Raw genomic sequence first — 13,859 nt, 5'->3', positions numbered from 1 at the left:
CCCCCGGCCCCGCCTCCGGCCTGACCGCCGGTTTCGGCCTGCAGGGGGCGTTGAGGCGGCGGCGCGGGCTTCGCGCGTGCGGGGAGCGACCCGGTGGGAGTCTGGCAGCTCGGGGCGCGCGGCGCGCGGTAGGGGCCGGCCGGGCGGGCTAGGGTCCCGGCGCTCGGCGGGGGAGCGCGGGCACTCCAGCCGCGATCCCGGGTGACTCCCTCAGTGACGCCAGGCCCGCTCCTTCCTCTTCCTCTCGCCGCCCCGGCCCCGCCTTCCCTTCCCTCCGCCCACCTCCCCGAAGCGGAGCCGCCGCCGCCAGCAGCGCCGTCATGTCGGTCCCCGCCGGATCCCCTCATCCGGCCGCCAGCGCCCGCATCCCGCCCAAGCTTGGCGGAGCCGCCTCCTCGGGAGCCGCCGCGCCCGCGGCCCCGTGCTCGGCGCCGCACCAGCAGAATGGTGAGGCAGGCGGCCCGGGCGTAGCGCGGGGCCTAGTGCCGGCGGGGAGCCTCCGCGGTCGTTCGGGGCGGGCCGGGAGGGGCGGCTGGGTGGGGGCGTGCCGGGGCCGGGCGGGTGCAGGCGCAATGGGAGGCGCCGGCCGGGGGCAGCGCGGCTGGGGCTGGTTCTGTGGTGGACCCGAGGCCCGAGGTCGCTGGGGGCGCGGGGGCGGCGGACGGGAGCCCAGGTGCCGTCTGAAACCCCTGCGGTCCTGCCGGGGCGCCGGCAGCCCCTGCGCCGAGAGACAGGCAGGAAGCCGGGGCGCGGAGCGCGAGGTCTGGGGAGGGCTGCTGTGCACGGGTGGGCAGTGCCCTTCCCGTCTTGGGAAGATTGCTTTGATTTCTGCGGCCCAGCGAGCACGCTGCCTTGAAGGGAACTTAAGTTAGTGCTCAAGTTTGTAGACAAAAGGGTGTCGATATGCAACGTAAGTGTAACTGTAACCCTGACCCAGTTTGGCCTCAAGATCTGCCATTGCTGCTGCGGCGGCTGCTCGAGCGTTTGGAGTTTGCTTGTCGTGTTTGAAAGGGAGCAGATGTCAAACGGATTTAAACGAATTCCTTTAGATCTCTGTGGCTCTTTATTCCAGCTTCACTTTCAGAAATAAAAAAACGTGCCGGAGATAACCCTGATTTGAGGCAAGGCCTTTTACAGGCAAGCAGGCCGCTTTCATACAAAGGTCGCAGTCTTTGAGTATGCAGGAGTTTCAGTTGAAAAATGATCATCTCCAGGATATCTATCTATTCCCTAATCTTGGGATTCAGAATGTTTGTGGATGGGGCCGCGGGGTAGAGGTGGGGGTCTCTCTTCGTAGACTTGATAATATTTCAATTGAGAGCCCTCAGAAGTAACTGACTACTTGAGAAAATTATGTCTGTCCTGTGTTTATAAGAGAACAAAACTACACTAGTACTTTTCATTCGATTGTCGGACCGACCTGTTTTATCTAGTTTGTCCTGAAAACTTACTGGGCTTAATAAATCAGTTCAGATAACGTCGAATTTTTAAAACTGATGCGTTTCAAACATGAAGTTTATCGTTTAATCCTGAGAATCAGAGTTTGAATTTGTTCATAAGTCCCAGCTTAGTATCCTTTGGATCAGCCATGCTTGTCAGTATTGCATGCTTTATTCCCAATAGTCATTGTTTTTGTAATGGGTTTTGAATGTCAGTAGTGTTATTGGTTTTACACTTGTGTCCTGAACATATATAAAGATTTTATTTGTTAGCAGTTTTTGTTCTTGTAAACGTACCGTAAATTCTTGTTTTTTAACAGCTTTGTGTGTGAAGGAACTAGAACACACACAACTTAGGAAGCCATCCCAAGTGTTTAAGAATATCATAAACCCATGTTTAACAGTGGTCCAAAGATCTTGTTGTCTTGATTTTCTAAGTATGCATTGTCTCAGTGAACAATTTTTAAAGTGGCGAATATTTATCTTAGCCTTAGAAATGTAGTGAATGCCCAAAGAATGCCAGAATATCAGTTATAATAAGGATGTTAAATGAGTAAGAACAAATCAGTTAATACACTTCAAAGCCAAATACAGATGAAGCCCGATTTCCTCAGTTTATTACTTGCCTTTAACATAACCAATTCATTTCAACATTTGTTGCATACTTAACCATTTGGGTGCTTCATTATCCTGGTAGATAGGACAGAATCCCTACCTTTCTCCTAGGTTGACCTGTATTTTGGTGACTTTCGAGTTGGTTCGACCTTGAAGGATTTGGTGTGTAGGGGTAGGAAGGTAAGACTGTCTTGGGTCAGAGGTTATAAGCATGAACAAATGTCTTGTAGTGTGAAAATGCAAGGCATTTTCAGAAACTAAGCAGTCAAGAAGCAGTAAGTGTGCTGGTGGAGGGAAAATCCAAGTACTGAATCGGAAAGGAATACTTAAAAGGGACTCGGTGGCCAAAAGGCCTTACATGTCATGCTAAGGAATTTGGAAATTAAGATAAAGAGCTAGGGTAAGAGTATATATCTTAAAAGTTCTCATCACAAGAAAAGAAAAAGCTCTATGTGTGGTGACAGATGTTAAAGAAATACAAATAACAAATCATTAAGTTGTACACTTGAAACTAATATAATGTACCTATTTTTATCAAATATATCTTTTTATCAAAAAAGATAAAGAATTAAGGTCAGTTTCTTTGTTGTTTTTGTGGGAGGAAATAGCTTAAGTAGAGAATTAAGATTAAATCTGTTTTATTTCATTTGCTAATTTTAGAAAAAAAGATTTTTTGCTACATGGTAATAGCATTTGTAGATAAAGACTGAGCAGTCATTTGGGTTTGTGATTTATTCTTTAACCCTACGTAAACTAGTTTGCCTTTTTAATGTATCTTTGGGGAATTCCATAAATGGTGAAAAAGATACAGGTCAGAAGTATTAGTATGAAACATCACAGAAGACAGAATTGTAAAATTGAAATGGCACCTTGAGATCTCTTACTTCAGTGGCTATCAAACATTTTTCCAAAAAAGTTGTGTATAGAGCCCCATTAGAGAAATAGTGGGGAAAAAAAGCAGAGAGGCTAAAACAGAGATGGAGGTCCTGGTGTTTTTGGAACGCAGTCTGAAAAATACTTAGTTCACTTCTCCAGTTTTACAGATAAAATCAAGATCCAGAAAGGTTAAGAGGGTATGTTTTCAACTATTCCTGTGTGAGCTTTGTGAGCGGTACAGTTTTGTGTGCTTCTTGTTCATTGCTATATATTCAGGGCCTGGAACAAGTTACAGGTGTTCAGTAAACATTTATTAAGTGAAGCCCAATTCAGTCTTCCTAATTCCATGTCCAATTCTTTTTCTGTTAACAGACACTAATTTCGACATTGTTTGAAAAGGGTTAGGGAATAGAAAGGTTCAAGGCAGAAAATTAAGACTTCATTATCACTTTTTCTTGTCTCTAGGTTTAACATGCTTTTCCCGCTTATTTGAAAATACAGTTTGACGTCTTTGAGTGTGAAATATTTCCTTTAAACTTCCTTCCTTGGAGTTGTATTTCTATACTTCAGTTTTTTTATTGAGTAGCATATGGGCTTTTAGAATTATTTGTATTTCCAGATGAAGCATTAGTTAAGTATTTTTCAACTTTTACTCTGCCTTTTGAGAGTCTTTCCAAAACTGAGAAAATTGAGTGAAATAATATCCTGGTAATGACGTGTAACTCCAGAATTTTTCCTAGTTGACTTAAATTGAAAGGGGTATTTCTAAAGTTTTTTTTTTTTCCTGGGGGTTGCCCAGATTTAACAGCAAACAGCTGCTTTTTAATACTCCTTTTGGGAAGCAAATAGTACTTATTTTGGAAGTGTGTTTTCTTCCTTTCATGTGTCTTTTCCAAGAATAATACTACTAGCTGTTTTATTTTAATTGTCAACAATACAAGAAAGATGAGATAGTAATGGGAATTATTAGCATTTGTAGTGGAAGATGTAAACAAATATGTCATCCACTAAGCAATGCTATCTGATCAGTTATAGAAACCCTTCAACTGTGAGAGCACATGCAAATTTTAGAATGATACAACTATCTCTAGTGTGTCTGAATTAAGTTCCTTTTGATCAGAGCTGCATCAGTGTCTCAGGTTTCAAGCCTGCCTTTATAGTTAACCAGAAACATCAGGTCCTCCTGTGAAAATATCACCGTGGTGTGGTAAAAGTATCTGGATCCATAATTTCCTTCTAACCTGATTAGTTATCTCAAAGATCTTAAAAAATATTCACTCCTATATAAATAAGTATCTTTTATCTGGCTGTAAATTTAATTTTTTGTTGCTGTATGTATTGCTTAGTAATTTAAAGTGTCTCCTACTCCACTCCCTTCTCCCCTCCCCAGGTTTCTGAGATTATCTGTAATAATTTTTACAAACCACATTCATAGCCACTGATCTAGAATTTCAGCTAACTTCATCTTTCTAATTCATCCGTAAACCCTGAGGTTTTGATGCTAAAGATGTTGAAATAGAACAGATTTTGAGTCAATTTTCAGTGGACTTTCCTAGAAATGGGAGCATCTTCACAGTCATGTTATATATATTCAGGCCTTGGGGAAGCCACTGCTTCCAGTAGGCTAAGCAAACTCAGAATTGTCAGAAGGTAGGGGCTAATGAAAAGGTTGTAGGCCTGGGGTTCTGTGGAGAAAGTTACATATCGCTGAGCTTCAGGGGATAATTTTACTTTCCTTGTAGGGTTGAGAGAATTACAGTAAATGAGGTACTACTTTTAAAGCACCTGGTACTTAGCAAAATGAGATGCTTAGCAAAATGAGTCCCATTTCCTGCAGAACACCAGGATATAAATGCTTAGGACACCAGAGCCCATGTGAGTTTTCCTTCTCACAATGACAATAGCTTTAACTTTTCACTAATTTTCTTTTCTGACTTCTGGTCATCACCCTTCCTGGTACTAACAGTTCCCAGTGGGAGCCTGCCTTAGGCGCGCGTAAGTGAACTTGGCTTCATATTCATTCTGCTTTTGAAGACTAGCCATGAAAGGATCTGTGTATAGCCAGCAATCCTTGCCCCTTTCTTGTACTTATGGCTCAACCACTATTTTAGTCTTCTTATTATTTTCTTACACTGACCAGCCCTCCCTCTCTCCTTCCCGCACTCTTGGAAGGTTTCCTGTAATAGGCCCTCTACCTCAGCCAGCTGGCTTGCTGGAAGGTGGATTTAATCAGTTTCAAGTTTTCTAAAATTGTATGCCAAAAGCTGCTCATAATGGGAGCTAAGGGAATGCAGGATGAAGTAGGAAGGTGAAGATAGTAAAATGCCTTGCCTAGGCAGTGGCCATGTCTTAACCTGCTTGTTTTTCCTAGTATTTCTGAGAAATGGGTACTGTGAAATGAACTTTGGAACCTGCACTGCCTGACTTCAGTACTTACCAGCTATTTGAATTCGTATGAATTAGTGACCTTTTATGTCTGTAAAATGATGGCAGTGATATTTCATAGGATTGTTGTGAAAATTATATAAGATTATATACAGAAAAGCAAAGTATTTGGCAAAGTCGTAGCTTTTCAACTAATACTGGTTTTCTTTTTGCCCCTTCACTCTCAACAATCATTATGATGGCATCCGAAGAGGACAACTGATGTAGTTGCAGGAATAATCCGTACTTACTGCAGTGAAATTGCACCCAAATGGTTGCATAGGCTGTGTCTGTAGGCTATGTCTGCCAGGAGTGATTGGGAAGTTACCTTTGTAGCTATTAGACTTCCATCCGTTTGAAAAGAATAATCTGGGTATCCAGATGTGATTGGGACTTTCCATTTTTTAAATTACTAAGATTTCTAATTGGAGATTTCCTTAGGGGTGTGTTTGTCTCTTTGTATGTGTATATGTATTTTTTTTATGTTCATAAAAAAATCTGTACTTTAGCAATATTACTGATATTTTATTGGCAGGGGTGGCATATTCAAAATGTTCAGTTAATAAGTACTGTATTTAACAAGTACTACTCATATTGACCACTGAATGGATAACCACCTTGACATTAGAGCAGGATTCTGTAAGCCAACAGTAATGTGCCAGGCATTGATCGGCATTAGTCCTTTAATTGCTGGATCATGAGGAGGTCCTGGTGGTCTGGGGCAAGGGGCCAGCATAGTGGGGTGTAATACAGAAGCAGTGTCTGGGATGACTATTTACCAACTGGTTCAGAAGTATTTTATTATTTCCAACAAGGATGATTGTTACAATGCACACTAACTGGATATCAACCCACATCTTGGTAGTTCAGTGATGAATGAATTACGTTCTTAGATCTTAATCTGCCTTTCCAAGTTAGTGTGAATGTATCTGAATAAGATAAGGAAATTGTACTTTGCTGGCCTTGATTATCTTTTTTAAAAAGTATTTACTAATTTTTTAATTAAGGTATTGATATACACTTTTATGAAGGTTTCACATGAGAAAACAATGTGGTTACTCATACATTTACTCATATTATTGATGATCTTTTTAAGATAATGAAAGCTAATCTGAATGAAAGCTAATGGTTATCTGTATGATGGGTATATGAGTGTATACACATCAAAATTCATTGGGCTGTACACTAAAAATAAAGAAAATATTTGTTTCATTAGTCTTTTGTGCCCATCATACAGATAACCATCAAACATTCTCATTCATTTTCCCCCCTTCATCTGTTTCACCCATCCCTCTCCCTTCTTTCCTCTATGGCAGCTACCAGTTTGTACTCTGTGTTCAAATCTACTTCTGTTTTGAAACAAATACGCTTGATATTAAAAATTTTGCTTCTCTGTCATGAGGGCCAGGGTAATAAGGAAACTAATTTATTAAAGAGAGCCTATAATTAATCTTTTGTATAATGAGTAGACATTGCATAAGATACTTGCTTTGTACATTTTGATTTTCAATTTACATTTGCATAAAGCAGTTATGGAATCAGTTTTCTTTTGGTGGGAATCTAGTCTCTGGAAGGAGGTTATGTTTCTGAGGCAGATAAGTCCTTTGGGTAGATTTTGTGATAATAGTCTCACTAAGGAAGGCATAGATGCTTATAGAAAATTAGAGACTACCTCTAGCTGGTATATGATGATACTAGCTCAAACAGCTAAGTAGCTCCATTGCAAAGGTATATACAGTATCTGTTAAAAATCTTTTACTTAAGTCACGTTGGTAGCTTAGGTCAAATGAGTTGATAATGTGTTGGAGTAATCTGTTTCCCTCTTTTTTACTTTTTACAGACATACCTCACTTAAACTAAGAATGTAAAATTCTTTCAGAGATTGTATTTACCCTGAATTTTTGTTTTTGATGGTTTATTTGTTGAAGCTTTTTTGTGAGGCACTATATTTGACTATTTGGTGGATGCAGTAATTACTTTATTGATTTTAAGACACTTTTTTCACATTTTACCTCTGAAATTGGGGTGCCTCTTAGAATTGGTGGAATTTTAGAACTGATTTCAGTGAAGTGGAAGTCATGATACAGTTGTGTGGAAGCTGCCATTGACAATCAATTTGATAGGCAGAAGAAATGTCCCCTGAATAGGTCCCCATCCTTATCTATGAAACTTTTGCAGCTGTGATTAAGAATTGGGGAAATTATCCTAGATCTGGGTAGGCCTGATATAATCACAGCAGTCCTTATTAAAGGGAAACCTGAGGAGTCAGCCAGCAGAGAAAGTAATGTGACCCTGGAAACAGAGGTTGGAGTGATGTGCTTGACATCACACATATCTTTGAGGAAGGGGCCACTAGCTGAGGCATGCAGGCATTCCCCCGGAAGCTGAAAAAGGTAAGGAAATAGAGTCTGTCCTCAGAACCTCAGAAGTAGCCAGCCCTGTCTGGCACCTTGACATTAGGCCGGTGAAATTATTATGAACTTCTGACCTGCAAAGCTATAAAGGATTGAGTTTGTGTCACAGTGTTCAACCACTAAGTGTGTGGTAATTTGTTACAGTAGTAATAGGAAACTAATACATCTAGTATGATTTTTTTAAAAATGTCATCAAAACAACTTAGATGTAATGAAATACAGTAGATTTTTACATCCCTTTTGTATTAAATGCTGCTCTTATATTTAAATACTACAGAGTAAAATGTGTAAAAAACCAAAGTAAAAAAAATTCATACCTTTATAACCTTTATTTGTTCTTGTACTAGGGTTTAAATTATATAGTAGAAGCTTCTAAAGTTTTGTGTTTGTCTCTTTTAATATATTGGCCTGTTGATACATAGTGATGAGGTAAATGCCTGGTACAAAAATATTTTATGATTATTTACTAGGCTTAATTTTTTCAAATATGGTCATAGTTCACACTGAGCCAGGCACTGTATGCTAAGCCTTAGGGATATAATAGAACTGAGGCACACTAGACCCATGTTTTTCACTTATACAGAGCTTACAATTAGAACTCCTTGTGAAAAGTGCTGTCATAGTGGTCCAAGATACTGGAGGTGCAACATTAAGCAGGGATTTACTTGCAGGGTTAGGGAATGTTTTCTAGAGGAAGAGCTGAGCTGAAATCCAAAGAACGAGTAGGAATAAGTCAGATGAAGGGGCTGAGGGGATGTTTCCAAATGCTAGGTACAAGGAAGAGCCTATATGAAGGGCCATAGGGGAACAAGCAGCATGGCTTGAGGAAAATTTAGCATGGTAAGTTAGAGTGTGTGTGGAATGGTGTAATTCTCAGCCTTTTCATACTCGTGGCTACTTCAGTGCTAAGTTTTGGTGGCATTCTTAAAGGAATTAAACTGAACAGTTGTGTGTAAAGAAAGTATCACATATTTTTACCCAACTCCCTCAGAAGCCTTTACAAGGCAGCCTAACTGTATTCTGCCTTAACCAACCTCTTTGATGGCCTCTGGATGCAGAACTCCAGCATAGAATCTGTCCTGATGTGCTGTGGCTTCTTTTTTTGTGGCAAGTCTACCTCTTCCTACCAGGTCATAGTCCCACTTCTCTATAACAATAACAATAGGCATCCGTAGTTGTACTTTGTACAATCAAACTTGGCAGACCTGCATGAAAGACTTAATGTATAGCAGTAGGAAGGCATAACTGTTGAAAATCATTAGAAAGGGGAGTCCTGAGCAATGAAGCAGGAGAAGTAAGGAGAGGTCAGACCATGAAGGGCATTTGCATTAGTTTTCTCTTTGCTGCTGTAACAAATTACTACAAATTGGTGGCTTAAAACAACATGAATTTATTATCTGTAGTTTAGAGCTAAAATACAGTAAGGCTGCATTCCCTTGTAGAATCTTTAGAAGAAATTCCATTTCTCTGCCTTTCCAGATTCTAGAGGCTGCCCTTATTCCTTTGTTCATGGCCCCGTCTTTCCATCTTCAAAGCTGGCAGCATTACATCTCTCAGAGGAGTCTTCTGTATAGTCACATTTCTCTTTGACTCTATTCCACCTCCCTCTTCCTTTTTTAAGGACTCTTATGATTATGTTGCACTCAATCTGGATAATAGAGCATACGGTCTCTATTTTAAGGTCAGCTGATTAACAACCCTAATATTATCTGCAACCATAGCTTCCTTTTGCCATGTAACTTAACATAGTCACAGGTTCCAAGCATTAGGACATGGACATATGGGGTGGGAGAAGGCCTATTCAGCCATCCACTGTCTCACAGGTGATGTGAGACATGAACTTGAATTTTTTTTTGATGGCAGGAGAAACCATTAGCGCTTTAAACAATGACATAACATAATCAGATTTGCTTTTTAGGAAAAACATTCTGGCTTTGTGTGCTATACTCATTTGTCAAAAAAATTGTGTCATATAATCAGTTTAGTAGGTCATTTCCAATATCTTTTTCTATTGATGTTTTAAGAATGTCTTATTTTGCAATAATTTTAGATTTGCAGAAGTGATTCAGAGATAGCAGAGAAAATGCAATAATACCCTTCACTCAGCTTCCTCTAAAGTCTTACTACATGTTTCTCTCATGTCTTAGCACCTTATAACTATGGTACACATATCAAAACTGAGAAATTAACATTGGTGAAATAAAATTAATTAAACTACGGATTTGTTTATTTTTTACCAGTTTTTCCAGTAACCTTTTTTCTTTCCCAGATCCAGTCCAGGATGTGATGTTGCTTTTAGTTGTCGTGTCTGCTTAGGCTCCTCTGGTCTCTGACAGTTTCTTAGTTTTGTTTTTGTTTTCATTTTTTAGGATCTTGATAGGCCTGGTTAGTTATTTGCAAACAGTTCCTCACTTTGGGTTTACTGATACTTTCTCTAATAATTATTAGACTGGAGTTAAGACTTAAGAAGAATACCACAGAGGCGAAGTGCCCTTATTATATTGTATCATGGGTCCACAATATCAACTTGTACAAGAACATTTTACATTCTTTTGGCATGTTAATGAAAGATTCCTATTAGACTTTTTTCCTTTTTAGTAAATAAATTCTGGGAACTATAAATAAATTTATAACTATATAAATTGTAAACTATAAATACATTTAGTAACTAAATTCTGTGAACTTTGGTAAATAAATCAGGTAAACTATGACCATGTAAAATGTCCTATAAAAAAGGTAATTATACACCTGGTAAAACAGTGTTCCCCAAGTACTCGTTCTTTGTATACTTCTTGGAATTACAGAAGTGTGGGTTTATTTTTTCCCTTACAGCTTGATTGTGTAAATTCCCTTTGTGCCTGCTATTGAGTATGTATTTATATGAGCAAAAATTAAGATTCCACTACATTACTTAATTGAAATTGGAAACAGTAAAGGAATAGAAGCTTTATTCATCTTTTATAAACCTTTTTTGATTTTGATTTTTATAAATTATGATAAGGAATACAATGGTACTTTTGTGTCAGTGAACTTGAAACAGATTGTGAATATGTCTGTGTGTGTGTGTGTGTGTGTATGTGTGTATATTTTTGTTGTTCTTATCCTTTCATTTGAGGTATGGCACAGATACCTATTCCCTTCCACAAGTTAGGTAGGGAATTATATTCTAGGATAAAGTTTTGCCCTTAGCTAGAACCAAGATGAATTACATTGAGACAGTTAGCTGTTTGCTGGGCTAAAGAAAGCCAGCCAGATATTAAGGTCGTGAGGGGCAGCAGATCTTCGCTGAAAAGCATGAACATGAACCAGATTACTTGATTCAAATCCTAGCCCTGTTACTTCTTAAAAAGAAGAAAACACAAGGTGCAAAGTTACTAAAAGAAAGGAAATAATCAAGGTCAGAGCAGAAATAATTGAGATAAAAACTAAATAAAAGAGAAAAGATCAATTAAGAGCTGGTTCTTTGAAAGATAAAATTGATAAACCTTTAGCTAGACACATCAAGGGAGGAAAAAAAGACTTAGATCAGAAATGAAAGTTACAGTCAACACCACAGAAATACAAAGGATTACAAATGATCACTCTGAAAAATTGTGAAACAATTGAACAAAGAAATAAATAGATCAGTGGTACAGAAGAGACCAGAAATAAAACCATTCATATATGGTCTATGCTATACTTTTCAACTGTTAAACTTACTTATTTTATAATTGAAAGTTTTTAAAGTTTCTCTTTGTTTCCTTCACCTATTTTACCTATCCCCCCATCCCTATGGCAACCACCAGTTTGTTCTCTATATTTATGAGTCTATTTCTGTTTTTTCTTTTTTCTTTTTGGATTCCACATATAAGTGAAATCATGGTATTTGTCTTTCTCTTTCTGACTTATTTCACTTAGCATAATAACTTCTAGGTTACATTCATGTTGTTGCAAATGGCAAGACTACATTCTTTTTTATGTCTGAGTAGTAGTCCATCATATACATAGATATCATATCTTCATTATCCATTCATCTGTTGGTAGACACTTAGGTTGCTTCCATATCTTGATCATTGTAAATACTACTCCGATAAACATAGAAGTGAATATATCTTTTCGAATTTGTGATTTTGTTTCTTTGGGTAAATTCCCAGAAGTGGAATTACTGGGTCATATGGTATTTCTGTTTCTCATTTTTTCAGAAACCACCATAGTGCTTTTCATAATGGCAGCATCAGTTTATATTCTCAGCAACAGTACACGAGGGTTCCCTTTTCTCTAGATTCTCACCAACACTTGTTATTTATCTTTTTGTAACTTGGCCATTGTGGCTGGTATGAGGTGGTATTTCATAGTTTTGATTTGATTTCCCTGATCATCAGTGATGTTGAGCATCTTTTCATTTGTCTGTTGTCTCTTTTCTAAGAAAAAATGTCTCTTCAGTTCCTCTGCCCATTATTTAAGTAGATGGTGATGATTATTATTTTTGGTGTTGAGTTGTATGAGCTCATATATTTTTGATATCAACCCTTATCAGATGTATCATTTGCAAATATATTCTCCCTTTCAGTAGGTTGCCTTTTCATTTTGTTGATGGTTTCCTTTGCGGTGCAGAAATTTTTAGTTTGACCTAGTCCCACTAGTTTATTTTTGCTTTTGTTTCGCTTGCCTGGGGAGACATATCCAGAAGATTGCTCAGGAAGACGTCCATGAGTTTAACATCTATATTTTCTTTTAAGAGTTTTATGATATTAGGCTTTACATTTAGGCCTTTGATATATTTTGAGTTTACTTTTGTGTATGGTGTAAGAAAGTGGTGCAGTTTCCCCCCCATCATTTATTGAAGAACTCTGTTTTCCCCATTGTTTATTCTTTCCTTCTTTGTCATAGACAAACTGATCATATATGAATGATTTTATTTCTGGTCTCCTTTTTCTGTACCACTGATATATGTGTCTATTTTTGTGCCAGTATCATGATGTTTGATTACTGTAGCTTTGTACGATAGTTTGAAATTAAGACTCCATTGTTCTTTCTCAAGATAGTTTTGGCTACTCTGGGTCTTTAGTGGTTTCTTACACATGTTAGGACTATTTTGATCTGGTTCTGTAAAAAAATGTCATTGGTATTTCAATAGGGATTGTACTAAACCTGTAGATAGCTTTGGGTAGTAAGGACATTCTAACAATATTAATTCTTCTAATCTGTTAGCACAGTATATCTTTCCATTTATCTGTGTCGTCTTCAGTTTCTTTTGTCAGTGTCTCATAGTTTTCCGAGAACAGGTCTTTCACCTCCTTGGTTTAATTTATTCCTGGTTCTTTTATTCTATTTGGTGCAATTGTAAATAGGATTGTTTTCTTAATTTCTCTTTCTGCTAGTTCATTTTTAGTGTATAGAAACACAACAGATTTCTGATTATTGGTTTTGTCTCCTGCAACTTCACTGAATTCATTTATGTATTTTAATAGTTTTTTTGGTAGAGTTTCTAGGGCTTTCTATGTATCATGTCATCTGCAAATAGTGACAGTTTCATTTCTTCCTTACCAGTTTGAATTCCTTTTGTTTCTTTTTCTTGTCTGATTGCTATTGATAGGGCTTTCAAACTAAGTTGAATAAAAGTGGTGAGCATAGACATTCTTGTCTAGTTCTGGATCTTAGATAAAAGATCTTAGAGTATCTTAGCTGAAAACTTTTCACTACTGAGTATGATATTAGTTCTGAGCTTGTCATATATGGCATTTATTATGTTGATGTTTATTCTCTGTGTACCAACTTAATGGAGAATTTTTATCATATAAGTGGATATTGAATTTTGTCATGTGTTTTCCACATCTATTGAAATGATTATATGGTCTTAATTTTTCTTTATGTTAATATGATGTGTCACATCAGTTGCTTTGCAGATACTGAGCCATGCTAGCATCCCTGGAATAAATCCCTTTTGATTGTGGTGAAATGATCCTTTTAATGTATTTTGAATTTTGTTTGCTAATATGTTGAGGATTTTTGCATCTCTGTTCATCACGGACATTGATCTTATTTTCCTTTTGCAGTGTCTTTGTCTCATTTTAATATCAGGGTAATGTTGGCCTTGTAATTTGAATTTGGA

At 38.2% G+C, this 13,859-nt stretch overlaps 1 protein-coding gene across 7 annotated transcripts in view; it reads left to right on the top strand.

Moving 5' to 3' along the window:
• The first annotated feature begins 149 nt into the window (after positions 1-149).
• SEC24B (SEC24 homolog B, COPII coat complex component) overlaps positions 150-13,859 on the top strand; it is a 111,282-nt gene continuing 97,572 nt past the window's right edge. For 5 of the 7 annotated variants that reach the window (XR_012131624.1, XM_073237181.1, XM_073237180.1 and 2 more), the window contains exon 1: positions 150-447. Coding sequence is in view for 4 of the 7 variants with exons in the window: in XM_073237181.1 (XP_073093282.1) it covers positions 321-447 (127 nt within the window). In the remaining 3 variants the exon portion in view is untranslated. Of the gene's footprint in view, positions 448-572; positions 735-13,859 lie in introns of those variants that run through there. The other 2 variants (XM_073237183.1, XM_073237182.1) reach the window with 2 other exon arrangements.

Source organism: Manis javanica, chromosome 5 (assembly GCF_040802235.1).
Source record: "Manis javanica isolate MJ-LG chromosome 5, MJ_LKY, whole genome shotgun sequence".
NCBI lineage: Eukaryota > Metazoa > Chordata > Mammalia > Pholidota > Manidae > Manis > Manis javanica.
This window is presented reverse-complemented; position numbering and strand designations above follow the sequence as displayed.